Below are 23111 nucleotides of genomic sequence, written 5' to 3' on the forward strand. Positions count from 1 at the left end.
GTGACGGGCGGCACTTCCGGGCGGGAGTTTCGGGCGGGCGGGCAAGATGGCGGCGGCCATGGCTCAGCGCGTCCTGGCGCTGGCGGCCGAGGAGGGCCCCGAGCGGCTCCAGGAGGCCCTGCAGGAACTGGGGGAGGACGAGGTGCGCGGTTGTAGCCCCCCCGTAACCCCCCACCCCCGAACCGGGGGCTCTCCTGGCGGCGCCTGGCAGCTTGGCCTTCTCGTTGCAGCTGGGCGAGATGGTGACGAAGCAGGCCCTGAGGGGCAGGGAGACGGCGGCGCTGCTGAGGGGAATCTTCAGAGGTGGGTGGTGGCGGGGCTGGGCCCCCGGGGGGGGCAGGGTGAGCTGGGTGGGGGCGGTGGGCAGCAGCACGGGCTGTGAGGGGCCCCTCTGGGGAGAGCCAGGCGGGTGCAAGCGGGATGTGACAGCACGAAGTGATTATGCAGTGAGAAGGAAGCTGGAGTAACGCGTTTTTGGTGACCGCATTCTATATTGGCTTTACTTTTGCTGGCACATAGGTGTGTTTCACCTGCTGGCTGCTGAAGCTCAGTTCCCAAGTGGTTCGCCTCAAAATGCTGCCACTTGCCGAGCCTGGAGGGCAGGTTGGCAGAACCAGAGTGTGACAAGAGGGCTGAGTGTTTCGGTGGTTTTATCCAAGAGGTTCTCATTTCCTGTACTCTGTTTGTTATCTGTGTTGTCAGATATACAAAATGGGGAGCTACGGCTGAGTGACGGTTTAGCCCTGCAAATTTCCTGTTTAGAAAGGCGTTGTTATTTGTATAACCTTGTTTCCATTCCTCATCTTCCTTTGTTTTCTCATTATAAGGCTCCCCGTGTTCCCAGCCGAGTGGCGTTCTCAGGAGGCTGCAGGTGTACAAGCACTGCGTCCCGCTGGTGGAGTCAGGGGATCTGCACTTGAGCAAGGCGTCCGAAATCATCGGGCTGCTGATGCTGGAGGTAGGAGCTCCTCAGGGCTGGCTCTCCTGAGGCCTGCCGCCTATCCCCTAGCAAGTACACCAAGTGCTTCACCACTGAGACAAATGAGCTGTGGATCTGCCCTGGACTAAGCGGGTCTTGGAACTTGCCATGTGTTTAAACGTGATTTTCTTTGGATATGTAGACCTAGACTCCAAAATCATAATTGCCTTCACTTGATTAGCTGCTCTGTTCTGTCCAAGACAGCGTGGAATAGAGGTCGTGGGGTGAACTCCCCGTTTAGACGCCCTGCGCTATGAGAAACGTCGTCCTTTTCTGGTGTTTGGTGGCCATGGGGACGTGTATGAGGGGTGCTCCTGTGCCTGCCCCAGGCTCTTTCACGTTATTCCATCTTCTCCCAGGTTCGCCAGCTGCCAGGCCCCGCGTTGGCTGAGCTTGCCACCCTGTTTGTTGATGTTGTTAAGGGCGGCAGCCTGTCTAATGGGAAATCCTTGGAGCTGTTTTCCACTGTTCTTACTGCGTTGGCCAGCTCGAAGGAGAGCCTGGCTTATGGGAAAGGTAACCTTCTCCTTCTGTCAGCCTCTCCTCTCTCCCTCTGGAGCGTACACCTAAAAGACTTTTGCTTTTTTAGGTGAACTGAATGGGGAAGAGTTTAAGAAACAGCTGATAAATACTCTTTGCTCCAGCAAGTACGTACCTCTCGGCCAGCTCCGCTGTGCGTTAGCTTGGTAAAAACTCAGCCAGGGCCTAGTCCTGTTTGGGCTTTTTACAGAAATCCCTGTGACACCCCAGAGGCGTGGCGAGAGCTAAATCTGCAGTTAGATGCGTCCACAGCCCTGTTGTTCCCTTAGTTATGTGTCAAAACAGTGTGCTTTGTGTTATGCTTTGAGAAGGACGTGGTGACGAGTTGGATGGCTCTGTCTGTGTCCTGTTCTGTCATCTTTGAATCTGTGCCCTCTGTGACAGTGTCCTCCCTGGCTGGAAAGGCAAAGGAACAGCCTGTTGCCAGGTCTTGTAACAGTGTTGTGTGAGTTGGTCTCAGGAAGTGTTTGTTTTTATTCCTTTCTTGATGTTTGTTGTTGTGGGGGCCAGGGCAGTTTGGAACCATTCTAAGTCTGGGTAATTTGGGTGACAGTGGTGATTTCAGGTTGGAAATTTGGCTTCTGATCTTAATATCAGGAAGTAACAAACGGGGAAACTGAATCAAGGGATAAACAATAATTCTGCTTCCACTCAGTTTCCTGGCAAACTTTTGTTTTGTCAGGTGGGACCCTCAGAGCGTGATACATCTTGCCAACATGTTCAGGTAATTCTTCTTTCCTCCAGCAAGCACCAATGCTTTCTTGTGCTGCAGTCATCTCCATGTCCCGTCTCACAGGTAATTTGGGGAAAGTGCAAATTGTCTGAGCATAGCAGGTGTCACCCCGTGGGTGTTTCGGTCAATGAATGTCCAGATTGAACAGTATCCTGGGACAGTGCTTGGGTATTGGGTGATCTCTGTTCTGCTGAGAGCTTTGGGAGCTTGCTGCCTGCCTGTACGTGAACTCTTTGTCTAGTTATGGGTTGAATCTACTGGGGGACTCTGAAGGAAATTCATGAAAATGATCAGGCTCTGTCTTTGGTCCAACAGGGATATTCCACTGTCGGGAGAGGAGCTGCAGTTTGTGGTGGAAAAGGTCCTTAGGATGTTCTCCAAATTAGACCTGCAGGAAATCCCCCCCCTGGTCTATCAGCTGCTGCTGCTTTCTGCTAAGGTAACAGCTCATGGGAGGTGGCCTCCTCCTGAGCATGCATCACAAGAAAAAATATACACAAGCTGAGCTACAGGCTGGATTTTGGAAAGGGTTTTGATCGCTCCCAATCTGCTGTGGGGAGCAGGACACAGCAGGACATCATCAACTTTGTTTTGTTTTGCCTTTTTCCTCTATCTCCCTCTGGCCTGAAGAAGCTGAATGCTCAGAGGAAGATACAAGCTTGTTCTTTTATGGGGAACTGTAGCAGGGAACCTTTGGGAAATAAGGGATGAGCTCAGACCCAGGGGACAGCAGAGTGGATTGCTTTCAGTATTCTTAAGCGTGGGTCTGCTCACTCTTAGTGGCCTGCTCGCCTCTAGTGTAATATTGCCTCGTGCAGTATAACTCTTCTGGGTTGTACTGTGACTTGTACTGGAAATGTCTCCCCTTCTGTCTCGTCCTGCAAGCGGAGGCTGCCAGCGACATATCTGCCCTTCGTCAGAGTGATCTGGCTCTTGCTTTGTTTGTGACTGAGTACCTGCCAAAAGGGTCCAGACAAAAGCGAATTACCCATGTGTTACGGGAGGTCATTGGTGTCCACTGGCCAAAATGTGATCATATATATATGAAGTTAGGAGTTTGAAAACCTTCCTAATTGATTATAATATAAAGGATCCTTTCCAATTAATAACGACTTGGAACAAAACAAAAAACTGTGAGAGGTGCAGCTTCTGCAACTCTTCAATAAGTGCGGTCAAAAGAAGGGGACAAACTAAAGTCATCGTTTGTCATTTCATCTGGAAGCGAGCAGTTCCAGCACCTCAGCAATTTATGAAGGGACATAAAGGATACCGTGACATTTGTAATTGCTATGGGAATAGAGGGTAGCTCCCCGGGATCTTGCAGACCACGCAGTTGCATAACGTAATGTCCTTTCTTGCAGGGCAGTAAGAAGACTGTTTTGGAAGGAATCATCAGTTTTTTCAATCAGTTGGACAAGAGACTGAAGGAAGAACAGAAGGTTCCGCAGTAAGTTCTCTCTCTGTCATCCCCTTTCTTTACAACCTGGGTACTTACACTCACCCTTGTCCTGCCCGGTACTCTTGAATGTGACAGGCCTTGTACAAGTACATACTCCCTGATGCCTAAGACGTAATTTGTGGCGTTGGATGGCTCTTTTTTTTTTTTTTTAATCTGGTAAACCTTACAGATCAGTGGACCTCGAGGTAGCCACGGTGCCCCTAGACCAGCTCCGCCACGTGGAAGGCACTGTCATTCTCCATATCATTTCTGTTATCAACCTGGATCAGGACCTAGGCGAGGAGTTAATCAAACATCTGAAGGTATGACAGAGATGGAACAGGCGCTGTTCTTTAAGGTGTTGAAGCAGAGCTTTTAAAATCATCACTGGTTATCTTTAGAAGGGATTTAATAATTTTTATGGCCATTTTATGATTTCATGAAGTGTTACGTGGAAAGAGACGTGTTCCCATCTGTGCCACAGCAGCAGTGTGATAGGAGCTTGATAGTTTGATTTGTGGGATGCTGCAGTTGAAGCTAGCATGCTTTCTAACTATTGCTTACTATTTTCTAGACTGAGCAACAGAAGGACCCCGGTAAAGCTCTGTGTCCCTTCAGTGTGGCTCTTTTGCTGTCGGTTGCAGTAAAACACAGACTGCAAGAGCAGGTACGTGTGATAGATGTACAGAGAACTTCAGTGGCAGTGCACACAGCCCTGTGTGAGAAGGGAAGAAGAGTTAGATCAATGTCTCATCAGAATCAGATTAAAAGTGGCTTTGGGATGCTGGGTGGGGAGGCAGATCATCAGTACCCTGTAGTTTACCAAACATTATAAAAGACTCCAGAACAATATCAGAATTTTCCAGAATCGTAATTCCTGTGGGCCAAATGTTGTAGGGTGAGAAGAAAAGCATTGTCTTCCTTCTCTAACGTTTTGGCTCTGTGGTAGACACCTGAAGTGCATCTGGCAGCCAGTTACCTTCTCTGGGACACTTAATGAGGTTGGTGTATTTGTCCTGAGAAAGAAGTGAGTTAAGGTTTTTGGCAGGTTGTACTGAGACTTGTGTTCTGCCTGGTGCTTGTACTGGAACGTGCCCAAGATTATACAGATCCCATTTCAAAGATTATTTCCTCATGCTCAGTGATTTTATGTTCCAGATATTTGATTTCTTGAAAACATCAATCACGAGAAGCTGCAAGGACCTGCAGTTCCTGCAGGCCTCCAAGTTTCTGCAGGACTTGTTTCCTCAGCAGTATGATATAACAGCTGTGATTCTGGAGGTGGTGAAAAATAGGTGAGTTGTTGCTGTGCACTGCAGAACGCTCAGCAGGCTTGGGGAGGGAGAGTGTTCGAGCCTTGCTGGAATGCTCTGGGATCACATGTTTGCTGCTGACCTGTTACCAGCAGGGAACAATGTCAAAATCCAAAGGTTCTATCTTTTTGCCCAGAGAAGCTGTGGATGCCCCAACCCTGGAAGTGTTTAAGGCCTGGTTGGATGGGGCTTTGAGCAACCTGGTCTAGTGGAATGTGCCCCTGGTCATAGTAGGGGGGTTGGAATGGGATGATCTTTAAGATCCCTTCCAACCCCAACTTTTTTTGATGCTATGATTCTATCACAGTTTTCTCCTGGTGAATTTAAACAAACAAACAAATTTAGATGTATAAATGTGCCTCCTCCACCCCAAATCTCAGCATCTGGTTGTACACAGGACTAAACCCATCAGAACCCTGTCTGTTTCTTGCTAGGAAAGAAACTGATGGTATGAGTCATGCTGCCTGCTGTAGTTTGTGTTCTGATCAAGGGATGAGTGATAGGTTCAGTGTTTACTTTCCTCCACATGGTTAGTCCTTTAAACATCCTGTGGGATATCTGTGATCTGTCATCAGTTGTCCTTTAGTTTGATGTGAGGCATTCCTCTTCTGCCTTCCTCGTGTGTCTTGAAGACTCAGGATCTGTAGGATCCGTGCATCCAGGCTGCAGCCCAGTGTCACGCTGAGATGAGATTGAGTGCACACTTCCCATAGGAAGGAAACCTTTGGATTGGAAAAGAAGTCTGATGGCTGGAGAGCCAGGAATGCAAAATGTGTGGGCTGAGCACCTGCCCCTCAACCTAAAGATAGTCACAGGGCTGAGAGGGGTGGTACCTTCCCTGGGGTGAACAAACACCTCTTGCTGCTGCTCTGCATCTGGAATGACTGGAGGATTTTAATACAGACTGCTCTAATCTAAATGTTTTCTGTGACTAAGTTGTTTCTTTTCTGATCTGTTTAATGTTTTCCCCAGTGCATTTGGCTGGGACCATGTTACTCAGGGCCTGGTGGATCTCGGCTTCAGCCTAATGGAATCATATGAACCAAAAAAGCCCTTTGGAGGGAAAGCTGCTGAGACCAATTTTGGCCTTTCAAAAACACCAGCCCAGCAGGCTTGCAGACTGGGAGCAAGTATCCTGCTGGAAACATTTAAGGTAGCGTATGGTTTGGAGGGTTCTTTGCAGGGGGAATCTGTTCTTATTCTCTCTTGGTGAATGGTGTCAAAACCTTGCCTACAGTATCCACCATGAGCACTTCACAGACAGGATTTGGTTTCCTTTTTGTCCCTGTCCAGCAGGAAGGGGTCATCTTCAGAAAGACCCAATCCTACATGTAATCTGTTCCATCTAGCATGATACTTGTGTAAGCACTGTTACACAAGAGAGACTGTAGAGAAATTTAGAGGTACAAAGAAAATGTGACAGATGTGGGATTGAAACCAGCATCTTCGCTGAAGTGGTAAATTTGCATCCCACAGACAATTTGACCCCATTATGTTTCAAGTGTACCGTGTGTGCCTTGCTGATGGGCTGGATCTGATTGGACTGGGATGAAACCTGAATCAGCCTGTCTGAATTTAACTGAAAAAGGGACTTCTGACAACCAGTTCTAGTTTAGCCTTTAGATTTGGATGGATTTGCTTTGTGCAGGACAATGCCTGTGTTCTGGTGTACAGGAATGTCTTACGTTTGTGTAGGTTTTGATTTTATTTGTTGTCTGTCATTTCAGGTCCATGAGCCCATCAGAAGTGATATTCTTGAGCAGGTCCTGAACAGAGTCCTCACAAAAGCAGCATCTCCTGTCAGCCACTTCATAGGTAACAGGAAAGAGAGAATTGTGTCCTGCTCTGTGAACACTTCAGAACGTAGCTTCTCAGAAGCTAAGTTCCTGCTGAAGTGACCCGAAACCAGGAAAATCTGTCGTTGCTTCTCACTGAGGTGCCAGCCTCGGATCACCTTGCGTTTGTCGCAGGTGAAAAATGTTTTCGGGCGGTTGCCGTGGAATGGCTGACACACAGAAAGGTGGTGGCCATCAGTTGCTAGTCTTGCCTTCCTGTCAGCCTTGGTAGGTGCCTGGGAGTCCCTGGGGCTGCCAATGCCTGTGCTGCAGCCTCTTCTCTTATACCTTAGTGCCCTCTGGTGGGGTGAGGCCCTGCAGCCAGGCTATGAGCATGTTGCGCTTTGTGCCTGCCGTAGAGCTCAGATTATCAATGCTCATCCTATTATGACTTCTCCAAGGAATGGAAGGGCTTTGATTGTTCTGTAATTGTTAACCCTACAGAAATCTTTTGCTCTCTTTCATAATATAGACTTGGCCCCTTGGCAGCAGCATCTCCTTTTGTCGTTTTATTTTTCAGACTTGCTGTCCAATATTGTTGTGTCTGCTCCTCTTGTGCTTCAGAATTCATCCTCCAGAGTCACAGAGACCTTTGACAATTTATCTTTTCTGCCCATTGACACAGTGCAAGGGCTCCTCCGGGCAGTGCAGGTAAGGCTTAGCATTTCTCCATAAATGCCCTTGTTAGTTTAGTTCCAGCGATAGCTCCAGGCCACAATTACATGCATGATCTAATAACCTTTCTTGTAAAATAAGCCTTAATGCTCTGCTGTAGGTTGTTCAATGTAGCATGGAACTGTTCTTCAAGCATGGGTATGCACGTGCCCTCTAGCAAAAAACATGGTGCCGTTTGGAACGGTGCTGGAACTGCTCTGTGCTGACCTTTCATCTGAAAGATGCCCAGATGCTCCATGACATAGAAACCTAGGTATATGGGTCCAGATCAACAGCTGTAGCTGTCATTGTTGTTTTTTGTTTGTTTGGTTTTTTTAATCCTTCCAAGCTCCATGTCAGTATTTCTCTTTGGCTGGGCTGAGATATTGCCCTGGGGTTCAACTTCTCCCTGTTTAGCCCAAACTGATTATAGCAGTCATTTCCCAAACCCTCGCACTGTGTCCTCACTAACCTGCTAAGGTGTCCTGCTGCTACAGCTCTCTGGGTTTAATTTTATATTACGCTATTTTGACATGTTTTGGTTTCCCTACTGTACTGATGACAGTATTGGAAATGCAGGGCCAGATGGGCCTGAGGAAGATGAGCTCATATGCACCAAGGGCTTGGCATGCCTTAGTGCTTTTCTCTCCAAAGTATATTTTCCTTTCCAGCCCCTGCTCAAAGTCAGCATGTCAGTGAGGGACTCCCTGATACTTGTTCTCCAAAAAGCTATCTTTTCCAGGTAAGCTGGGAAGGGGATTCTTTGAAAAGATTTCTGCAACTCATATGTGTATTTTTTGGAGCAGAAGAATTTTTTGTTTGCTTTGGCTATGAGTCGTCTTACTGTGTTCTTCCAGTAATTAATGGTGACATCTGTCCCTTCGGCCTTAGGGCTGCAGTACAGTCAGAGCTCTACCCGCTGAGAGATCCCAACCCCCACATGAAAGGTCTTTGGAAATTCAGAAAGTTGTTGGGAACTCCAAACAAGAAGGCAAAATTAAAACCAATCCTATGCTCTCTACAAATGAGTACATCCAGATGCTAGGGAGAGTCCAGAAGGAACCACTGACTCAGGGGGAAGGTGGCATCTCAGCATTCTGATCTCTTACAAAATGGTAGAGAAGCAGGCTTGTTGTCTTGGTAATGCTTTGAGCAATAAATACATCCTGCTGTCTTCATAATGCTGTGATCGTAGACTGGGTTCTGTGGGGCAGTGGCTGCCTGGTTGTGAAAACAGAATTCATAATTCAGCATTATTATTCAAGGCAAGGGACTTGGTCTTGGGGAAAGATCTGGGGGTTTCAGTGAGCAAAGCAAAATAGCTTTCTTTTGAGGAATTTTGCATCTCTGAGATGAGCTCTGCGAGACAACCCTATTCCAGTTTTCAAGGGATGTTTAATGCTTGTGTCTGGGGCTCTCCCTCAGTGTGAGCACTGGAAGGGCAGAAAGGAAATAAAATGCTGGGAGTGTAAAAGCAAAGGAGTTCCCAGCAAGCTCCCAGCCTCTGAACTGCTTGGGGCTGTGTTGCCCTCTTGGGGAATACAGAGCCAGTGGGCCCAGGCACTGCGTTTTTGTGGACCTTTTTTCATTGCTGAGTTGTTCTTATGTTGTTCTTATGTTGTTCTTGCTTCCTCTCTTCTTTATGCTTCTCTTTTCTCCCCCTGACTCACAGGCAGCTCGATGCTCGTAAAGCTGCAGTTGCTGGCTTTTTGCTTCTGTTACGAAATTTTAAGATTCTGGGCAGCTTGACTTCTTCCCAGTGCAGCCAGGCCATTGGTGCCACTCAGGTAAGTGCTGCTCTGCAGGCTCTGGTGCAGGTATGTGACAGTCTTACATCTAACACGCACAGTTTGAAGCAACTCGGAGTGCTGTGTTTCCCCAAAATGGAGATACAGCTTGAGTAAGGGTTAGTCCTGGAATTACTTTTGGAAATGCAGCATGCAAAGACAAGCTGTTCTGGGGATGTAGTTTCTCAGAGTCATTATCTCTTACAGCACGCTGCCTGGCAGCATGCTTATTTCATGACTATTTCAGTGACTGTTTAGGGGTCAGGCCCCTTTTCACCTTGCTTCTGTGCTATTTGAGAGCTGTAACCAGTATAACGTGACTAATATTCCATCTCAGGTCCAGGCAGATGTTCATGCCTGCTATAATTCTGCAGCTAATGAGGCCTTCTGCCTCGAAATCCTGGGCAGCCTGAGGCGATGTTTGAGCCAGCAAGCGGATGTCCGACTCATGTTATATGAGGTAAACATGGTTTCTCTGGCCTCCTTTTAAACAGTCAGTAGCTCTGCTGTAGTCTGGTTCTGCTGTAGCCCCAGGTAAATAATGATCACGTTATTGTAGAAAATGATCCGTCGTCTCAGTTATGTTCTTCTTGGGACACGTCCTTATACCAGACACTGGATAAAAAAATATATTTCTTTTTTCAATCCTTCTGCTGCTTTTTATTTTGGGCCATCATGCGCCCAAAGGCATGCGAATGTATTTTCCTTGTCTCGTGCATTGCTTAAGAGTAGAAATCAAAGTCTCTTTTCCTTTGGCGTGGCCAAGGATGCTTGATGCATGCTTGATGCCCAGTGGGGAGCAGTGTTATGGCAGGCATCGGATGGAAGCAGTGCAGCTCTGCTAACACCGGGCTCCAAAGAAAGCCCTGCTTGGAGAGAAGGGGGAAACTTCCTTAAAGATTGCATCAGGGACCTGTTTTTTCTCCTATCCTTTTGCAGCCTCCTTTAAAGGTTTGTTTTTCTCTAAGATTTCTCACGACAACGAGCCTAGTGTACAGAGCAATTTGTGGGTTCACATCTGAGTAACTGTGGGGTACCAGCTTGAGAGAAGTTAAACTGTTCAGATGAGAGAGATTTTGTTTCCTTCCTGACTTGGTTGGACTGACCTTTAGTGAGCTGCAAGTTTTGTATGTGTTTTTCAGTGTTGCTATAGGACTTGTGCTTGTTTTATCCATCCACTGAGATTTCTCAGTCTAAAGGATTTTTGCCTCCTACGGTTTCCCCACTGACTTGTTTTGCCTTTGAAGCAGGATTTCACAGTTTGAAGTTGGATCTAGTGCTGGTGTTAAATAGCAATGAAAGTCACTCTGGGCTTGATGCCACTGCTGCTAGGGAGATACAGCTTGTGAGAGGGCTCCTGCAAGGAAATATATGCTCTTTCTGATTCATACCTTCTTTCTGTTGAGTTTTTGCTTTGCCAGGTATGGGGTTTTACACTGAGCACATTGTTATTTGCTCATGGATGGTGCTAAAGGGTCATTTCTGTCTTGTGACGCAAACTTCTTTTGCATATGGTGTATTTTCTTTGTCAAGTAAGCCAAGTTGTCTTTCCTTCCTGTCTTCAGGGTTTCTATGATGTCCTTCGCAGGAACTCCCAGCTGGCCAGCTCTATAATGGAAACGCTCTTGTCCCAGGTAAAGCACTGCTCTGTGACACGAAGAATTCCGCACTGCGACCAGCACAGCATGCAATTTAGGTTAAATATCAGGAAAATAGTTCTCCCACGCACTCACAAGACGTGTAAGTGCTGCGGCACTTCTACAGAGAGGTGTTTGAATCCCTGCTTTATTGAGAAAGCAGACTAGGTAAACATCTGTGGAAACTGGTTCATATCCTGTCTCAGGACACAGGATGGAAGAGAAATGATCTCTTGGAGCCCTTTACAATCCTTGACACTTCTTGCAGCATCTTGGAATTGATGCCCAGAGAAGTGTTTTGTGTGCTCCCCGTTCCTTAGCAGTGCACAGCAGTCAGCCTCCCATGCATCCCCAAGGATATGTAATTATTATTGCTGTCCTCCCATAGGGAGAGTACCCAAGTCCTTGTAGGATCTAGGAGGATTAACTCATCCCCCAACAGCGTTGCTCATGGCAACAAGACAATCACATTTCCTCAATCCATTGGACAGGCTGTGCTTTCTTTGAGACAAGTAATTTTCTTCCCTTTAATCATCCATAGAGTTCATGCTGACTAATTCCAGCTTTCCCATACCGGTATAGGGCCTGAGGAGGGAACAAGAACAGAGCCAAGGCAGCTTTTGGGTAGCAGAAGGCGATTGATGGGAATTTGGTGTAAACGGGGTACCATTTTATAGCATCATTACATGCCAAACTTCCCCTATTTGGTTCTGTTCCTACATCGGTACTTGGAGCATATCTCCTTCATGTGCTGTGCTGGATGGCAAGGACCTGGTGCAAGCACGGTCTGTCACAGGTTTGTTGTAGAGCCAAGGGTAGCTTCCATATCTGCCTGCATCCTTGGGCCAGGAAGCCGGATGTTATACCAGGGCCATACGTTCAGTATCGAGGTGGGGCAACAGGAAGAGTTCCTTTTCCTCGCTGTTTAAAGGGTGGGTAACACTGCAGGTGAAACACAAGTGGCATTGCGTGTTGAAGGAACGCAACAGGAAGTGGCCAGATAGACTTGTTTCAGCGCAGTGACCTGGCCTTTTAACTGAGAGGCACGAGAGCAACTGGAGAAGGGATTTTAATTACTAGCAGAGCAGATGGTGGGGCTGAGTTACGTGTATGGTCCCATTACCATGGTGCTGGTTTCTCCTTTGTAGAATGGAGATAAAAGATTATCGTACTCTGTATTCAAACAACTCAAGAGGCTCAGTTACTAAGTAACTGGTTATTTTTATTTCATGTTTTCTGTGGCAGATAAAACAATATTACTTGCCCCAGCCAGACCTCCTGCCTCCACTGAAACTTGAGGGTTGTATTATGGCTCAAGGAGATCAAATCTTTCTGCAGGAACCACTGGTAAGAGCTGTATTGGCTGGCCACAGCTGCGAGTTCATCTGTTCCATAGGATTTTAGTTGTGCTGCTACATGAGCTGAATACCTCGTGTTTCTTCAACGTCTTCTAGCTTGGAGCTATTCTTTTAATGACAATAGAGCTGGGCGTTTCACCCCTGCCTGAGGCTATCTATCAGAGCTCTGTTAGCAAAGTGGTTTGGGGGACCTGGGTGAAAAATGCACAAGGAGTGGTGTCGTGTTCTGTTATCTTCTGTTGAGCTCACTCTGTTATTTTTCCTCCTTCAACTTAATTCTGCATAAAATAGTCGTGCAGTGTGTGATGTGGGGGAAGAGCCTGCCCTTTGATCTCGTTCCTTTGATATTGTTGCAGATGAGATCTCGATTCATGGGATTTCCAAGGGAACAAATTCCAATTCATTGCTTTGTTTTTCCCTAAGGAAGCTTCCATGCTGTGCTGCAGTAGCACACCCAGGAAGGGAGCAGACACTTCAGCTGCAGTGAGGGCCCTCTTGGAAATTCCCTCTCCGTCTCCTCCAACAGTTAGAGTAGCTGGGTTGTGGGAGCTAAGTCTGTACATCCTGTGTAGGCAAGCTCACGCAGACAATATTGTCTGAGGCTAGAACTCTTTAACTGCGGGTAGGGTTACAGAAAGCCTCTTCAGGAAATTAGGCGTATTCTTGAGACTGTCATGAACCTCTGAAGGCACCTCTGGTTCTTTGCATCAAGCTATAATGGTCCAGCCTGTGACGTTGAACGGGCTGTCCTCATCTGACAGCAGTCTCTTTCTAGAAGGCTGATTGTGACTGTGTGGCTGCTTCCTTCAGGCCCATCTGCTCTGCTGTATCCAACACTGTCTAGCCTGGTATAAGAGCACCGTGCGTTTATGCCAAGGAGCTGAAGATGACGATGAGGAGGAGGAGGATGTGGGATTTGAGCAAAACTTTGAGGAGATGCTAGAATCTGTCACACGACGGATGATCAAGAGTGAGCTGGAAGACTTTGAACTGGTAAATCAGATTTTCAGTTTGACTCAGTGACAGAAGACACTGAGTTCTTGTCAGGTTTTGAAATGATTCTTTCACTTGTTTCCTCTACCTCTTAGGATAAATCAGCAGATTTCTCTCTGTCTTCTGGTGTTGGTGTAAAGAATAACATCTATGCCATCCAGGTGATGGGAATTTGTGAGGTTCTGATTGAGTACAATTTCAACATAGGGAATTTCAGGTAAAACATCAAATCTTACCCTCTAGCACTAGCTGTGCTCTGCTGTGCCTCGCTCTTTGGAGTGCAGGACACAGACTCTGCAAGCAGAGGATAATAGTCCCAACGCAGAGTCAGAGTGATGTTTTCTGAGTGTATGTGCCTTGTGGCACAGATATTCACAGAACCTTGGGAGTGTCTTCTGAATGTCATGTGTTGTGGGAGCTGTGATATAACATTTTGTAGAAGGGCAGGTCAAGAAGGAGTGGATGAGGTATACACTGTCAGGGAGGCAGGGAGATGTCATGTCATAGTTTTATCATCTAGAAGGTGTCTGTGTAATTTGGCAGCTGAAGCTGGGATGGGGAACCTTAAGACTGAAGTTTCTTCTCTAATGCTTTCCTTTGCTTTATTGCAGTAAGAACAAGTTTGAGGATGTCCTAGGCCTGTTTACCTGTTACAGTAAACTCTCTGAAATCCTGAGGGAGAAAGCCGGAAAGAACAAATCTGCCTTGGGCAACAAAATCGCACGGAGCTTCCTGTCGATGGGTTTCGTATCTACTCTCCTCACAGCTCTGTTCAGGTGAGAAGCTGTCCCATCTGGAGTAGCTTTCAGGCCTGCTCACAAGCTGCTTGCATGGTGTCTGCATGCTGGCTGATCTTGTGCACTGTGTACACCACAGAGACGTTTTCATGTCTGTACGAAGCCTCTGTAACAGCACTTATTGTCTGGAGAGCAGCATCATGTGTCTTTTCCAGACAAAGGGTCTTTTCCACCCTGGATTCAGCTAGTGATTTTTTTTTGTGTGTAAATGCATATTTAGATCTTGAATTTAATGTGGCAAACTGAAAGCAAGCAGTAGGTGTAGTGATAGTTCTGTTCTATACAGTGTATTGCTTGTGACTAGAGCTCTGGTGTGAAGAGACGCAGTGCTGATAGGCCATCCCTGTGCTTTTTTCAGTGCATCCTCAATTCCCTGACAGTGCTCTTGATTCTTCAGGGATGATGCCCAAAGCCACGAGGAGAGCCTGGCGGTTCTGCGCTCCAACACGGAGTTCTTGCGCTATGCTGTCAGCGTAGCACTGCAGAAGGTGCAGCAGCTGGAGGAAACGGGACAAACCGATGGACCAGACGGACAAAATCCTGAGAAGATGTTTCAGAACCTCTGCAAAATCACACGGTGAGTCACTGTGGAACGTGCAGTCATCAGCCCTGAAAAGCAGCAATGCATTTTGGGGAGTTTAGATTCTCATGGTTTTGAAAGAAGAATGCAGTCTGTAACTGAAACAGTTGTTATCACTGGAATTAGATTGTTGCCTTTCTTTCCTCCTGAGAAATCAAGTGGAGCAACTATGGTTTTGGTGCCAGAGTGAGTGATACAACTCTTAACTTTTTACTTTAGCCTGGAAGAACCAAACAACATCAAACTCTCATTTTAATCCTCTTTCTGACTTTTGGGTCATCACTTAGAGTCACAGGGGAGGTAGCATGGTTACAGGCTAGATTCTTGAGGCCTCTGGAAAACCATGAAATTAAAATTCACTTCACTGTAAAACAGGTATGAGAGGGACATCAGATTCAGGAAAATTTTTTTTTAGGATGTTTGCAAGGTGTTTGAAGATACTCAGGCGTCTAATCTTTTGGAAATCTGAGAATATTAAGCAACTAAATGTCTTTTAGGATCTGGGTCATATGTGCAAGTGGTTGCTTCAGATCCTTCTCAGCAGAGAGCACAAAAAACAAATTACCTGTATATTTTGTCTCATCCCATAGATGAAACTGTTTTTGTTGCAGTCATTGGGGCTAAATATGACGTACATGTTTGCGTGATTGGATATGGAAATAGAGCAAGTTCATCTACACAGCAGAGAGAACTAATGAGAAGAAGGGAGAGAGAATAAGAAAGGGAACAAAAACAGTTAGAGGGGCAGGAAAAAGGTGTTTGCCTGCAAATAGAAATGTCTCCTCTAGGCCAAACAATTTAGCTTTCTTCGAAGCTTTTCACTTTGCTTTGCCTGCATTTACCTTTCTGATTTTATTTATAAAGAGCCCTATGGAGATAGCTGACATTTCACAAATTTAAACTGCCAGGAGATGAGCTGCTCTTGTCATTGACAGATTTGACACCAGTGGTCAGTGTTTAGGTAGTCTGAGACAGAAGAAAAATTGCATGAAAGAAAGGAGTCCTTAAAAATGGACTCGGGATTGGAAGGTCCCTTGGCATGTGGGAAGGATTAAGTTATTTAGCTGTGCAGGCAGAAAGCAGTGGCTGTTCTGCTCACATTGAAACAGTCTTCTTTAAAGTGGATCTCTTCTCCCTCCTCTTATAGGAAAAAGACCTTCCAACTTAGCTATATTAAAAATATGAACTGAAGAGTCTGTGGTTAGCTGAGTTCTAGGCTCTTGCACTGTGCAGCCAGCTTTACTGGAGCATGTGTTGTCAACTCCTCTCCCATCCCCTAGGGTCCTGCTTTGGAGGTACACTTCAATTCCCACTGTTGTCGAAGAGTCCGGGAAGAAGAAGGGCAAAAGCATTTCCCTGCTGTGCTTGGAAGGTTGTCTGCGGATCTTCAACACGGTGCAGCAGCTGTACGCTGCTAGGATCCCCCAGTTTCTACAAGCCCTGGGTAGGCATGTGGTACAATGCTAGCCTTCATGTTCAGCCCATGTGTATTCTTTATCTGTAGCTAGAGGGGTCCAGTCCTTGTCCCTCAGTAGCAAGGAGAGTTTAGTAGCCATGGATTTTCATGCCAGTTCCGAGATACGTTTACCTGCCATCGGTCTGTCAGCAGAGGATAGTTGGGGTCTGATATAGTGTTCTATTTGAGGTTTGCCTTTAGCGTGTTTTTGTGCTCACCACGGGTTTACAGTCTGTATTCCTTCCCTAGCTGTGAGCAGTTTCAGTCTTTCCTACTTTTGGAAATAAATCCTGTATTCTGCTCTTGGCATTTAGCTCTTTTCTGCACCTCTCTGTCTGCCAGATACTACTGATGGTGACGCAGAAGCAGCGGATATTAATGTCACAGAGAAAGCTGCCTTCCAGATCCGACAGTTTCAGGTAAGTACCACTGTGTGCTGCAAGTGTTCCAAAGCACTTGTAATTCTGGCAGAAAATGCTGTTAGTTCTCTATTGCTTGACCACAGAATCAAGTATGCACTAGCAACTCTGACACTGTGAGTCATTGGCTGTTCAGAAAAGTTTCTGATCCTTAAGGAAGGCTTCTTCAGGGCAGCGTGCAGGGCAGGATTGAAGTGCACGTGTATTCAGAGAGCTCTAAGGTCCTGCAATGCAGCACAAGACATACCTGAGTAAGTTGCAGAAGTCACACTGAATCAAAAGTGGACCTCTGAGTAAGCACTCAAAAAAAAAAAAAATATCAGTGTGTGCTCTTTAGAAGATTCCTCTCTTTATATTTTTTTCATTCTTGAACGTTGCAAATTCCTTTATATGCTGCAGCTTCTGATTATTTACTTCTTAAAATATCCCCGCAACAAGCATGCGAGCTCAGTGTCTCTGTCCTTCCTCCCCATGATCAGAGGTCTCTGGTGAACCAGTTCAGCAGTGCTGAAGATGACTTCAACTCCAAGGAAACGCAGTTACTCGTCACTGTTCTCTCCACTTTGTCCAAACTCCTGGACCCAACATCTCAGCAGGTACTTCATAACCTTGGGGTGGTGAGGATGTGTGTAGCAATCATAGGTGTGGGGAGAACGTTACCAGATTGAGTTGATATCTGAGGGCTTTGATCTGGACTTTGACTTCTGTGTGTGTTCATGTTCTAGCCTTCTCCTGCAGACCAGACCATGTCAAACCGACAGTTTTAGTAAGCTGTCAAGCATTATCTTGTCAAATGCCTGTAAGAACAGTTAAGAACAAGTTGCTTTCCCACCCTCCCCCTTGCACGTTCTGATGCTGCCTTTGGGCATCTGGAGCCCAAAAAGCTTGTTTCCATGAGAAGCAGCCCCTGATAGAGCCTAGGTGTGGTTTGGCTTCCACGTGGGAGTAAAGCCAAAAAAGGCCAGCAGATTTGTGACTAGTCCAAATACAGCTTTTCAGAAAGGATTGGCTGAGTGCCTAATTTATTCCGTGCAAGGATGCATTTTCTAAAGCACAGACTAGAGGTGCCCCAATTTTACATATTAGGCACTGCACTAAAAGTGTGCAAGAAGTCTGGAGTCATCGTTTACCTTAAATTAAATGGAGCTGTTACTCTGTCGGAGGGCAGGTATAGCCATTCCTGTGTCCTGCATCTTGGCTTTTGACTTGTTAGTAGGTTAAATGTTCCTTGTGGAATTTAACAGAGCATGGCTGAATGCCCTTCTGCCAGAAGGGGACTCTGCTGGTCTCCCTTCACTGTGACTCATTGTCTTGAATGACCTCTTTTTGTGTTTCTTTTTGTTTCTTTGCTTGCTTGCTTTTTTTGTTGTTGTTTAATTTTGTGTTTTGAGTTCTGTTTCAAACCCTTAATATTTTTTTCTCCTCTTATACAGTTCCTTCAGTTCCTGACATGGACAGTAAAAATTTGCAAAGAAAATGCTCTAGGTAAGTAAGCTCTGAGGAGTGTGTTTGGATGTGATGTCTCAGGTCTGATAATAGTCTCTTAATTGCTCTGCTCTTTTTTCTGTTTCCATCTCTTTCTTGCAGATAGATTCAGGTCCTGTTCTGTGGCAGATTGCCATGACTTTGTGTTTATTAGCATGGCTATTAGGAAAGAAACTTCATCCCTATAAATACTAGAGCAGCTGAAAAAAGAGAAGCCACTTACTTGACTTTTTTCTCTTGTTACTTAGTGTACCTGTTGCTCAAATTTGGATTTGTATTTTGGAAAAACATTACTCTTGCCAGAGTTTGTATTGTGCTTACTAGGTGCTTCTGAGCACTGTTTTCCTGTGAGATGAGGGCTGTTATTCCCCCTTGTAGCATTATGCACAGTGCCCATTGTTGTAAACTCTGCTGCTGCGACTAGAGCATTCGATAGGATTTTCATTTACTGTGTTTCTGGGAGTGTAGACTTAACTCCATACTGAATCTGAGGCTTTCCCTCAATGGATGTGTGATGTTCCTGAATAGTGAAAGGAGTTCTACATCTGCTAACACCCTGTTTTACTTTTCTTCCCCCACAGAGGACATCTCTTGCTGTAAGGGTTTGCTGACTCTCCTTTTCAGCCTCCATGTTCAGTACAAGAGTCCTGTCGGTCTGCTGCGTGAACTTGCACAAGATATCCATGCTTGCCTGGGAGACATAGATCAGGTATGATGCAGAGTCCACAGCAGCTTACCTCTCTTCACTTAGTTCTGTCAAGGCAGAATAGATGGAGCAAACCACGCAATAGGAGCTGAAGTTTTGCTCACCAGAATTTTTCTCTCCCCCCGACCAGGACATAGAAGTCGAGAGCCGGTCCCATTTTGCCATAGTGAATGCCAAGACTGCAGCCCCTACTGTCTGCGTGAGTCAAAGCTGTGTGGATGGAGCAACCAGCCACTCTGCTACGAGTGACTTGTAGATTTCTGTTCTGTCAAACTCCTCCAAGAACCTGTTTTGTTATTGCTGTTTCTGTCTTAGCTGCTGGTTCTGAGTCAGGCAGATAAGGTCCTTGAAGAGGTGGATTGGCTTATCAAGAAACTTACCAGTCTGGGATCAGACACATCAGGTAATAGCAGTGGCCCACTTCATACTGTTACACCTTTGTCAAAGACAAAAACAAAAAAGTGTTTCAGGATTCTCAGCATCATCTCGGGGCAGGTGTAAACTCTCCCTTGAGTTGGTTTCACATCAACAGTGAGAGTTGTCACAACCCCTGCCCCAGTTATTTTCCCTGTGCCACACTGGTGTTATGTTCACCTGACAAAAAGTGGTCTTTTATGTCTCCCACCTGCCTAATTGGGCTTGTTAGACACACATTTATATAGTATTCCTCTCTTTCTACTAGAAGACTCTACTCAGGCATCAAACCAGACCCAGGCTCTGGAGAAAGGCATAATTCTGCAGCTGGGAACTCTGCTGACGGTTTTTCATGAGCTGGTGCAGACAGCGCTTCCTGCAGGGAGCTGTGTGGACACGCTGCTGAGAAGCCTCAGCAAGACCTACACAATCCTCACCTCCCTCATCAAACATGTGAGTGCAGCTCTGCTGACAGTGGGCTGGCTGGGATCTAAAAACTTTTTCCCCATCTGCCACAGCAAGCTCGCAGTGACCCCTGGCAGCAGCTACTCAGGGCTGGGCTGTTCATCTCTTGCATAAAATGAGTCCTTATTCCATTGGCTTTTATGCACTCGGTTTCATGACCTTTCCACAGCAGTGATAGGTATACCAGGGGAGATTAAAGAAAGCTTTTCTCCAGTTGACTTTGACTGCGCTTGGCTGAGACTGGTTCTTTCCAGTGCCTCTTGTAGGCACTAACAATATTCTCACAGTGCTCAGCAATCCTGCCCTGGCCACTCATTCCCATCGAAGGCTCAAAGCATTGAATCTGGGGTAACTGGGACATGAGATCAGACCGGGGAACTCATCTGAGACAAGATGATGAATTCCCTGGAGCTCTCACAGCTCTGGAATGCAGAGGTCATTTGGGCTATAGCAAGCCACTGGGGAGGATAGTTCTTGCAAATGCTGCCCTCCTCACTGCGAGCAGTACTGCTACTGCTGTAGCCTCTACAATGCTGTGTGTGCTTCAGCAGTCTTGGTTTCAGAAGAATCCAACTTAAGCTCAGGCAATCTACGGTGTTCCTCGTTTCTTTCTGAACATTGGCATAGGAAGGAGTTTTACTTTAAACAGAAACAAGACTTGGATGCTCTGGCAACGATACCCTGTTGTCTTCTGATTTGAGGACAGCAGGCAGCCCTCTGAGCTCCTCACTCTTTTGTCAGAACTTCCTTTCTTAATTGGTCAGTGGCAATTGAATGAGCTGCTTTGAGCCCTTGCCTGGAAGTACAGGTTGTGGGAACAGTGCATTTGGAAGAGACTCATTCATGTTTTCTTTGCAGTATATTCAAGCTTGCCGCAGCACCTCGAATACGATTCCAGGAAGGCTAGAAAAGCTGGTGAGTGTGAGCAAATTGCTGGAGGAAATGGCTCATTGTCTTGAGCTGGGAGTAACACCAGCCTCTCTGCTTCCTTGCAGGTGAAGCTCTCGGGTTCCCATTTGACCCCACAGTGTTACTCATTCATTACTTATGTACAGGTAGGATCTAAAATAACTGTGGCAAAATCATACTTCATCTGTCTGATGCAGAGTGGTGAATCAGATGCAGTGCACGGGCACCTTTTGGGATTTTTAATCTTCTTGACATGACTTGAGCGTCTTACAGTTTAAGTTTTAATATGTCAAATAATAGTGTAAGACATTTCAGTACCATTGGGACCAGGCATGTTGATTTCTATTTGAGCAGGGAAGGAAGAAGACGCTTAGGGAACTGGTTTTTAGCTAGTTTTTTATTTCCCCTTCTGCTCATGTGGCTTTTTTGGATGCAGTTGATACTGCTGTTAATCACGGTGGCAAGTAAAGGTCAAGGACACTGCAGTCGTCACCACACAAAGCGCTGTGGGTGCCAAAGAAAGCAACCTGGGATGAGATTTGTCTGTTTAGACAGGAAGTGGGTGCTTGAGTGAGGACCAAAGGACTTGTAAACCAGACCTGGCATGTTGGGGAAAATATAGTGGCATGCAAAGCGATTGTTGCTGGGGATGTCTCACACATACATGCTTCTGAATGTATAAACCATGAAGTTATTTTCTTTCCTTTCTTTTTTTTGTGAGATTACATCCTTACATACTGCCTTTCTGTCATGTAGCTGGTAAATGCTGTGTTAGCTGGCTAGAGCAAAGCCTTCTGTGGCCTTGGCTGGCCTTTCCTTCCCTATTTACCCTCTAATGCCACATCTTTTGGCTTCCTTCTTCAGAACATCCATAGTGAGAGCTTAAGCTTTGTGGAAGAGAAGAAAAAGAAGAAGAAAGAAGAAGCTGCCGCAGTCTCCACAGTCATGGTGAGATTGTCTTGCTCTCTATTAGAGTACGGGCTGTGTTTGAACTTGGGATCATGCCTCAAGGCTTGCTTTACCTGGTGGCTTCTTAGAGATCACCAATGACACGTTGTCATTTGGGCTTTTAAGTAAAAATCTAATTTCTGCAACCTGAACTTCAGAGAAAAGTTTACAAAAAAATTAAATAAAAATACTAAATGCAACCTAAAAGCTCCCAGGGATGGAAAAAGGTCAAGTCTGGATAGCTTGTGTTCTGTGTTTGGGATAAGCTATGAAATTACAGAAATAGAAAATATTACTGGAGCTAATAGTATATGCTATTCAAGGGTTTATTAATTTTATCAGTACATTTAAAGATAAAATATTGGATTCCGTTAAAGTAAGGCAGCTGATACTGACTGGCTGATTTTGTTGGGAGCAGGTAAGCAGGTTCCTGGCCTTTTGTGTCCTCTGTTTATGCTCATTGTTGGTGTCTCCTCTGTCTTGTCTGTTGTCCCAGACATTCCTGTGATGCTAAGTGTTTAAAAACCACAAGCCTGATCTTTCTAGCCACTTCCTGAGTGTGTGGAAACGTTAAGAAATACTGCATACCCTTTTGCCACTCCCCTGTCAGCATGGGGAACAAACATTAATGGTGTGAAATATACAGGGCAGAAATGTGATGAAACAGCAGCGTGCTCATTGCCTGGAAAGTATAGGCTTAGAATACCTTTGCAGAGCTGGAGCAGAGCAAGTTCTCCTCTGGCTGTCAGGCATATCAGGGCTGTGGACTGCAGAAAAAATAGATATACGTGGAAGAGCCTTGCTGCGGAACCATTCTGGGAGGCAGGTTAAACCCAGCAACAAACTAGGCTGGCAAGGCTTGGTGAGGCAGGACTGCTGTGGAACAAGGCTACCGAAGACAGTTCTCTGAATTGGAATGGTTGTGGCCTTTGTGTCATGCTACAGCACCACTGGCTTTTGGGGGAATCTAAACTGCTGGTAGAAATACAGGTGCTGCTGTAGTGCCACAGCTGGGATGCGTGTTACTGATGACTATACAAGGCACTCTTCATGCTGTTCACTTCAAATCTGACCTTCTGCCACCTTTCTGCATTTCAGGCTAAGGTGCTTCGGGATACCAAGCCAATCCCCAACCTGATTTTTGCAATAGAGCAGTATGAGAAGTTCCTTATCCATCTCTCCAAGAAATCAAAGGTAACATAAAGCAGAGGTCTTCTGTGATATGAGCTCAATGGAACGGCAGTACCATGGCACGGTAGAAGGCTACTGCTGTTTCACTATAAAAACAAAAATCACTCCGTTGCTGCTCAGATTAGAAAAGTGTAAGAACCTTACCCTTCTTTCAGGCTTAACTAAACCAAACTTTGTTCTAGTTGTGTGTGTAGGACTAGGCAGGGTAGAAAACTAAGCAGCTTATGCCCTTTGTCTTGCCCCCCGGTTGCTGCAGGTGAACTTGATGCAATACATGAAGCTCAGTACCTCCCGGGACTTCCGCATCAACGCATCCATGCTCGACAGCGTGTTGCAGGAGCATAACACAGAGGATGCTGAAAATGAACCGGACAATGACCAGGTGAGAACTCCTTTAGCTGCTGTTACTGTTGGGTTTCTGCTGCCACGTGTATGTGTGAGCTGTTTAGCTATATGGAAAACTAGGCCAGTTTT

General features: G+C 46.0%; 1 protein-coding gene across 2 annotated transcripts in view; it reads left to right on the plus strand.

Annotated features, from left to right (window-relative positions):
- The window catches only part of FANCI (FA complementation group I), a 24675-nt gene continuing 1564 nt past the window's right edge, over positions 1–23111 (plus strand). Inside the window, exons 1-36 of one of the 2 annotated variants that reach the window (XM_068696397.1) lie at positions 1–142; positions 231–303; positions 828–958; positions 1339–1495; positions 1569–1626; positions 2202–2243; positions 2568–2691; positions 3614–3699; positions 3881–4013; positions 4265–4357; positions 4849–4985; positions 5976–6156; positions 6731–6818; positions 7359–7489; positions 8164–8234; positions 9165–9279; positions 9617–9739; positions 10845–10913; positions 12162–12263; positions 13085–13267; positions 13363–13484; positions 13879–14043; positions 14462–14641; positions 15925–16088; positions 16443–16519; positions 16999–17115; positions 17953–18004; positions 18586–18713; positions 18841–18909; positions 19026–19113; positions 19393–19577; positions 20448–20504; positions 20585–20644; positions 21363–21446; positions 22545–22640; positions 22894–23019. In XM_068696397.1, coding sequence (XP_068552498.1) covers positions 47–142; positions 231–303; positions 828–958; positions 1339–1495; positions 1569–1626; positions 2202–2243; positions 2568–2691; positions 3614–3699; positions 3881–4013; positions 4265–4357; positions 4849–4985; positions 5976–6156; positions 6731–6818; positions 7359–7489; positions 8164–8234; positions 9165–9279; positions 9617–9739; positions 10845–10913; positions 12162–12263; positions 13085–13267; positions 13363–13484; positions 13879–14043; positions 14462–14641; positions 15925–16088; positions 16443–16519; positions 16999–17115; positions 17953–18004; positions 18586–18713; positions 18841–18909; positions 19026–19113; positions 19393–19577; positions 20448–20504; positions 20585–20644; positions 21363–21446; positions 22545–22640; positions 22894–23019 — 3963 coding nt within the window. In that variant the 5' untranslated portion in view covers positions 1–46. The remainder of the gene's footprint in view (positions 143–230; positions 304–827; positions 959–1338; positions 1496–1568; positions 1627–2201; positions 2244–2567; positions 2692–3613; positions 3700–3880; positions 4014–4264; positions 4358–4848; positions 4986–5975; positions 6157–6730; positions 6819–7358; positions 7490–8163; positions 8235–9164; positions 9280–9616; positions 9740–10844; positions 10914–12161; positions 12264–13084; positions 13268–13362; positions 13485–13878; positions 14044–14461; positions 14642–15924; positions 16089–16442; positions 16520–16998; positions 17116–17952; positions 18005–18585; positions 18714–18840; positions 18910–19025; positions 19114–19392; positions 19578–20447; positions 20505–20584; positions 20645–21362; positions 21447–22544; positions 22641–22893; positions 23020–23111) is intronic. The other variant, XM_068696398.1, reaches the window with a different exon arrangement.

The sequence above is a fragment of the Anas acuta genome, chromosome 12, assembly GCF_963932015.1.
Source record: "Anas acuta chromosome 12, bAnaAcu1.1, whole genome shotgun sequence".
In the NCBI taxonomy this organism is placed as follows: Eukaryota; Metazoa; Chordata; class Aves; order Anseriformes; family Anatidae; genus Anas; species Anas acuta.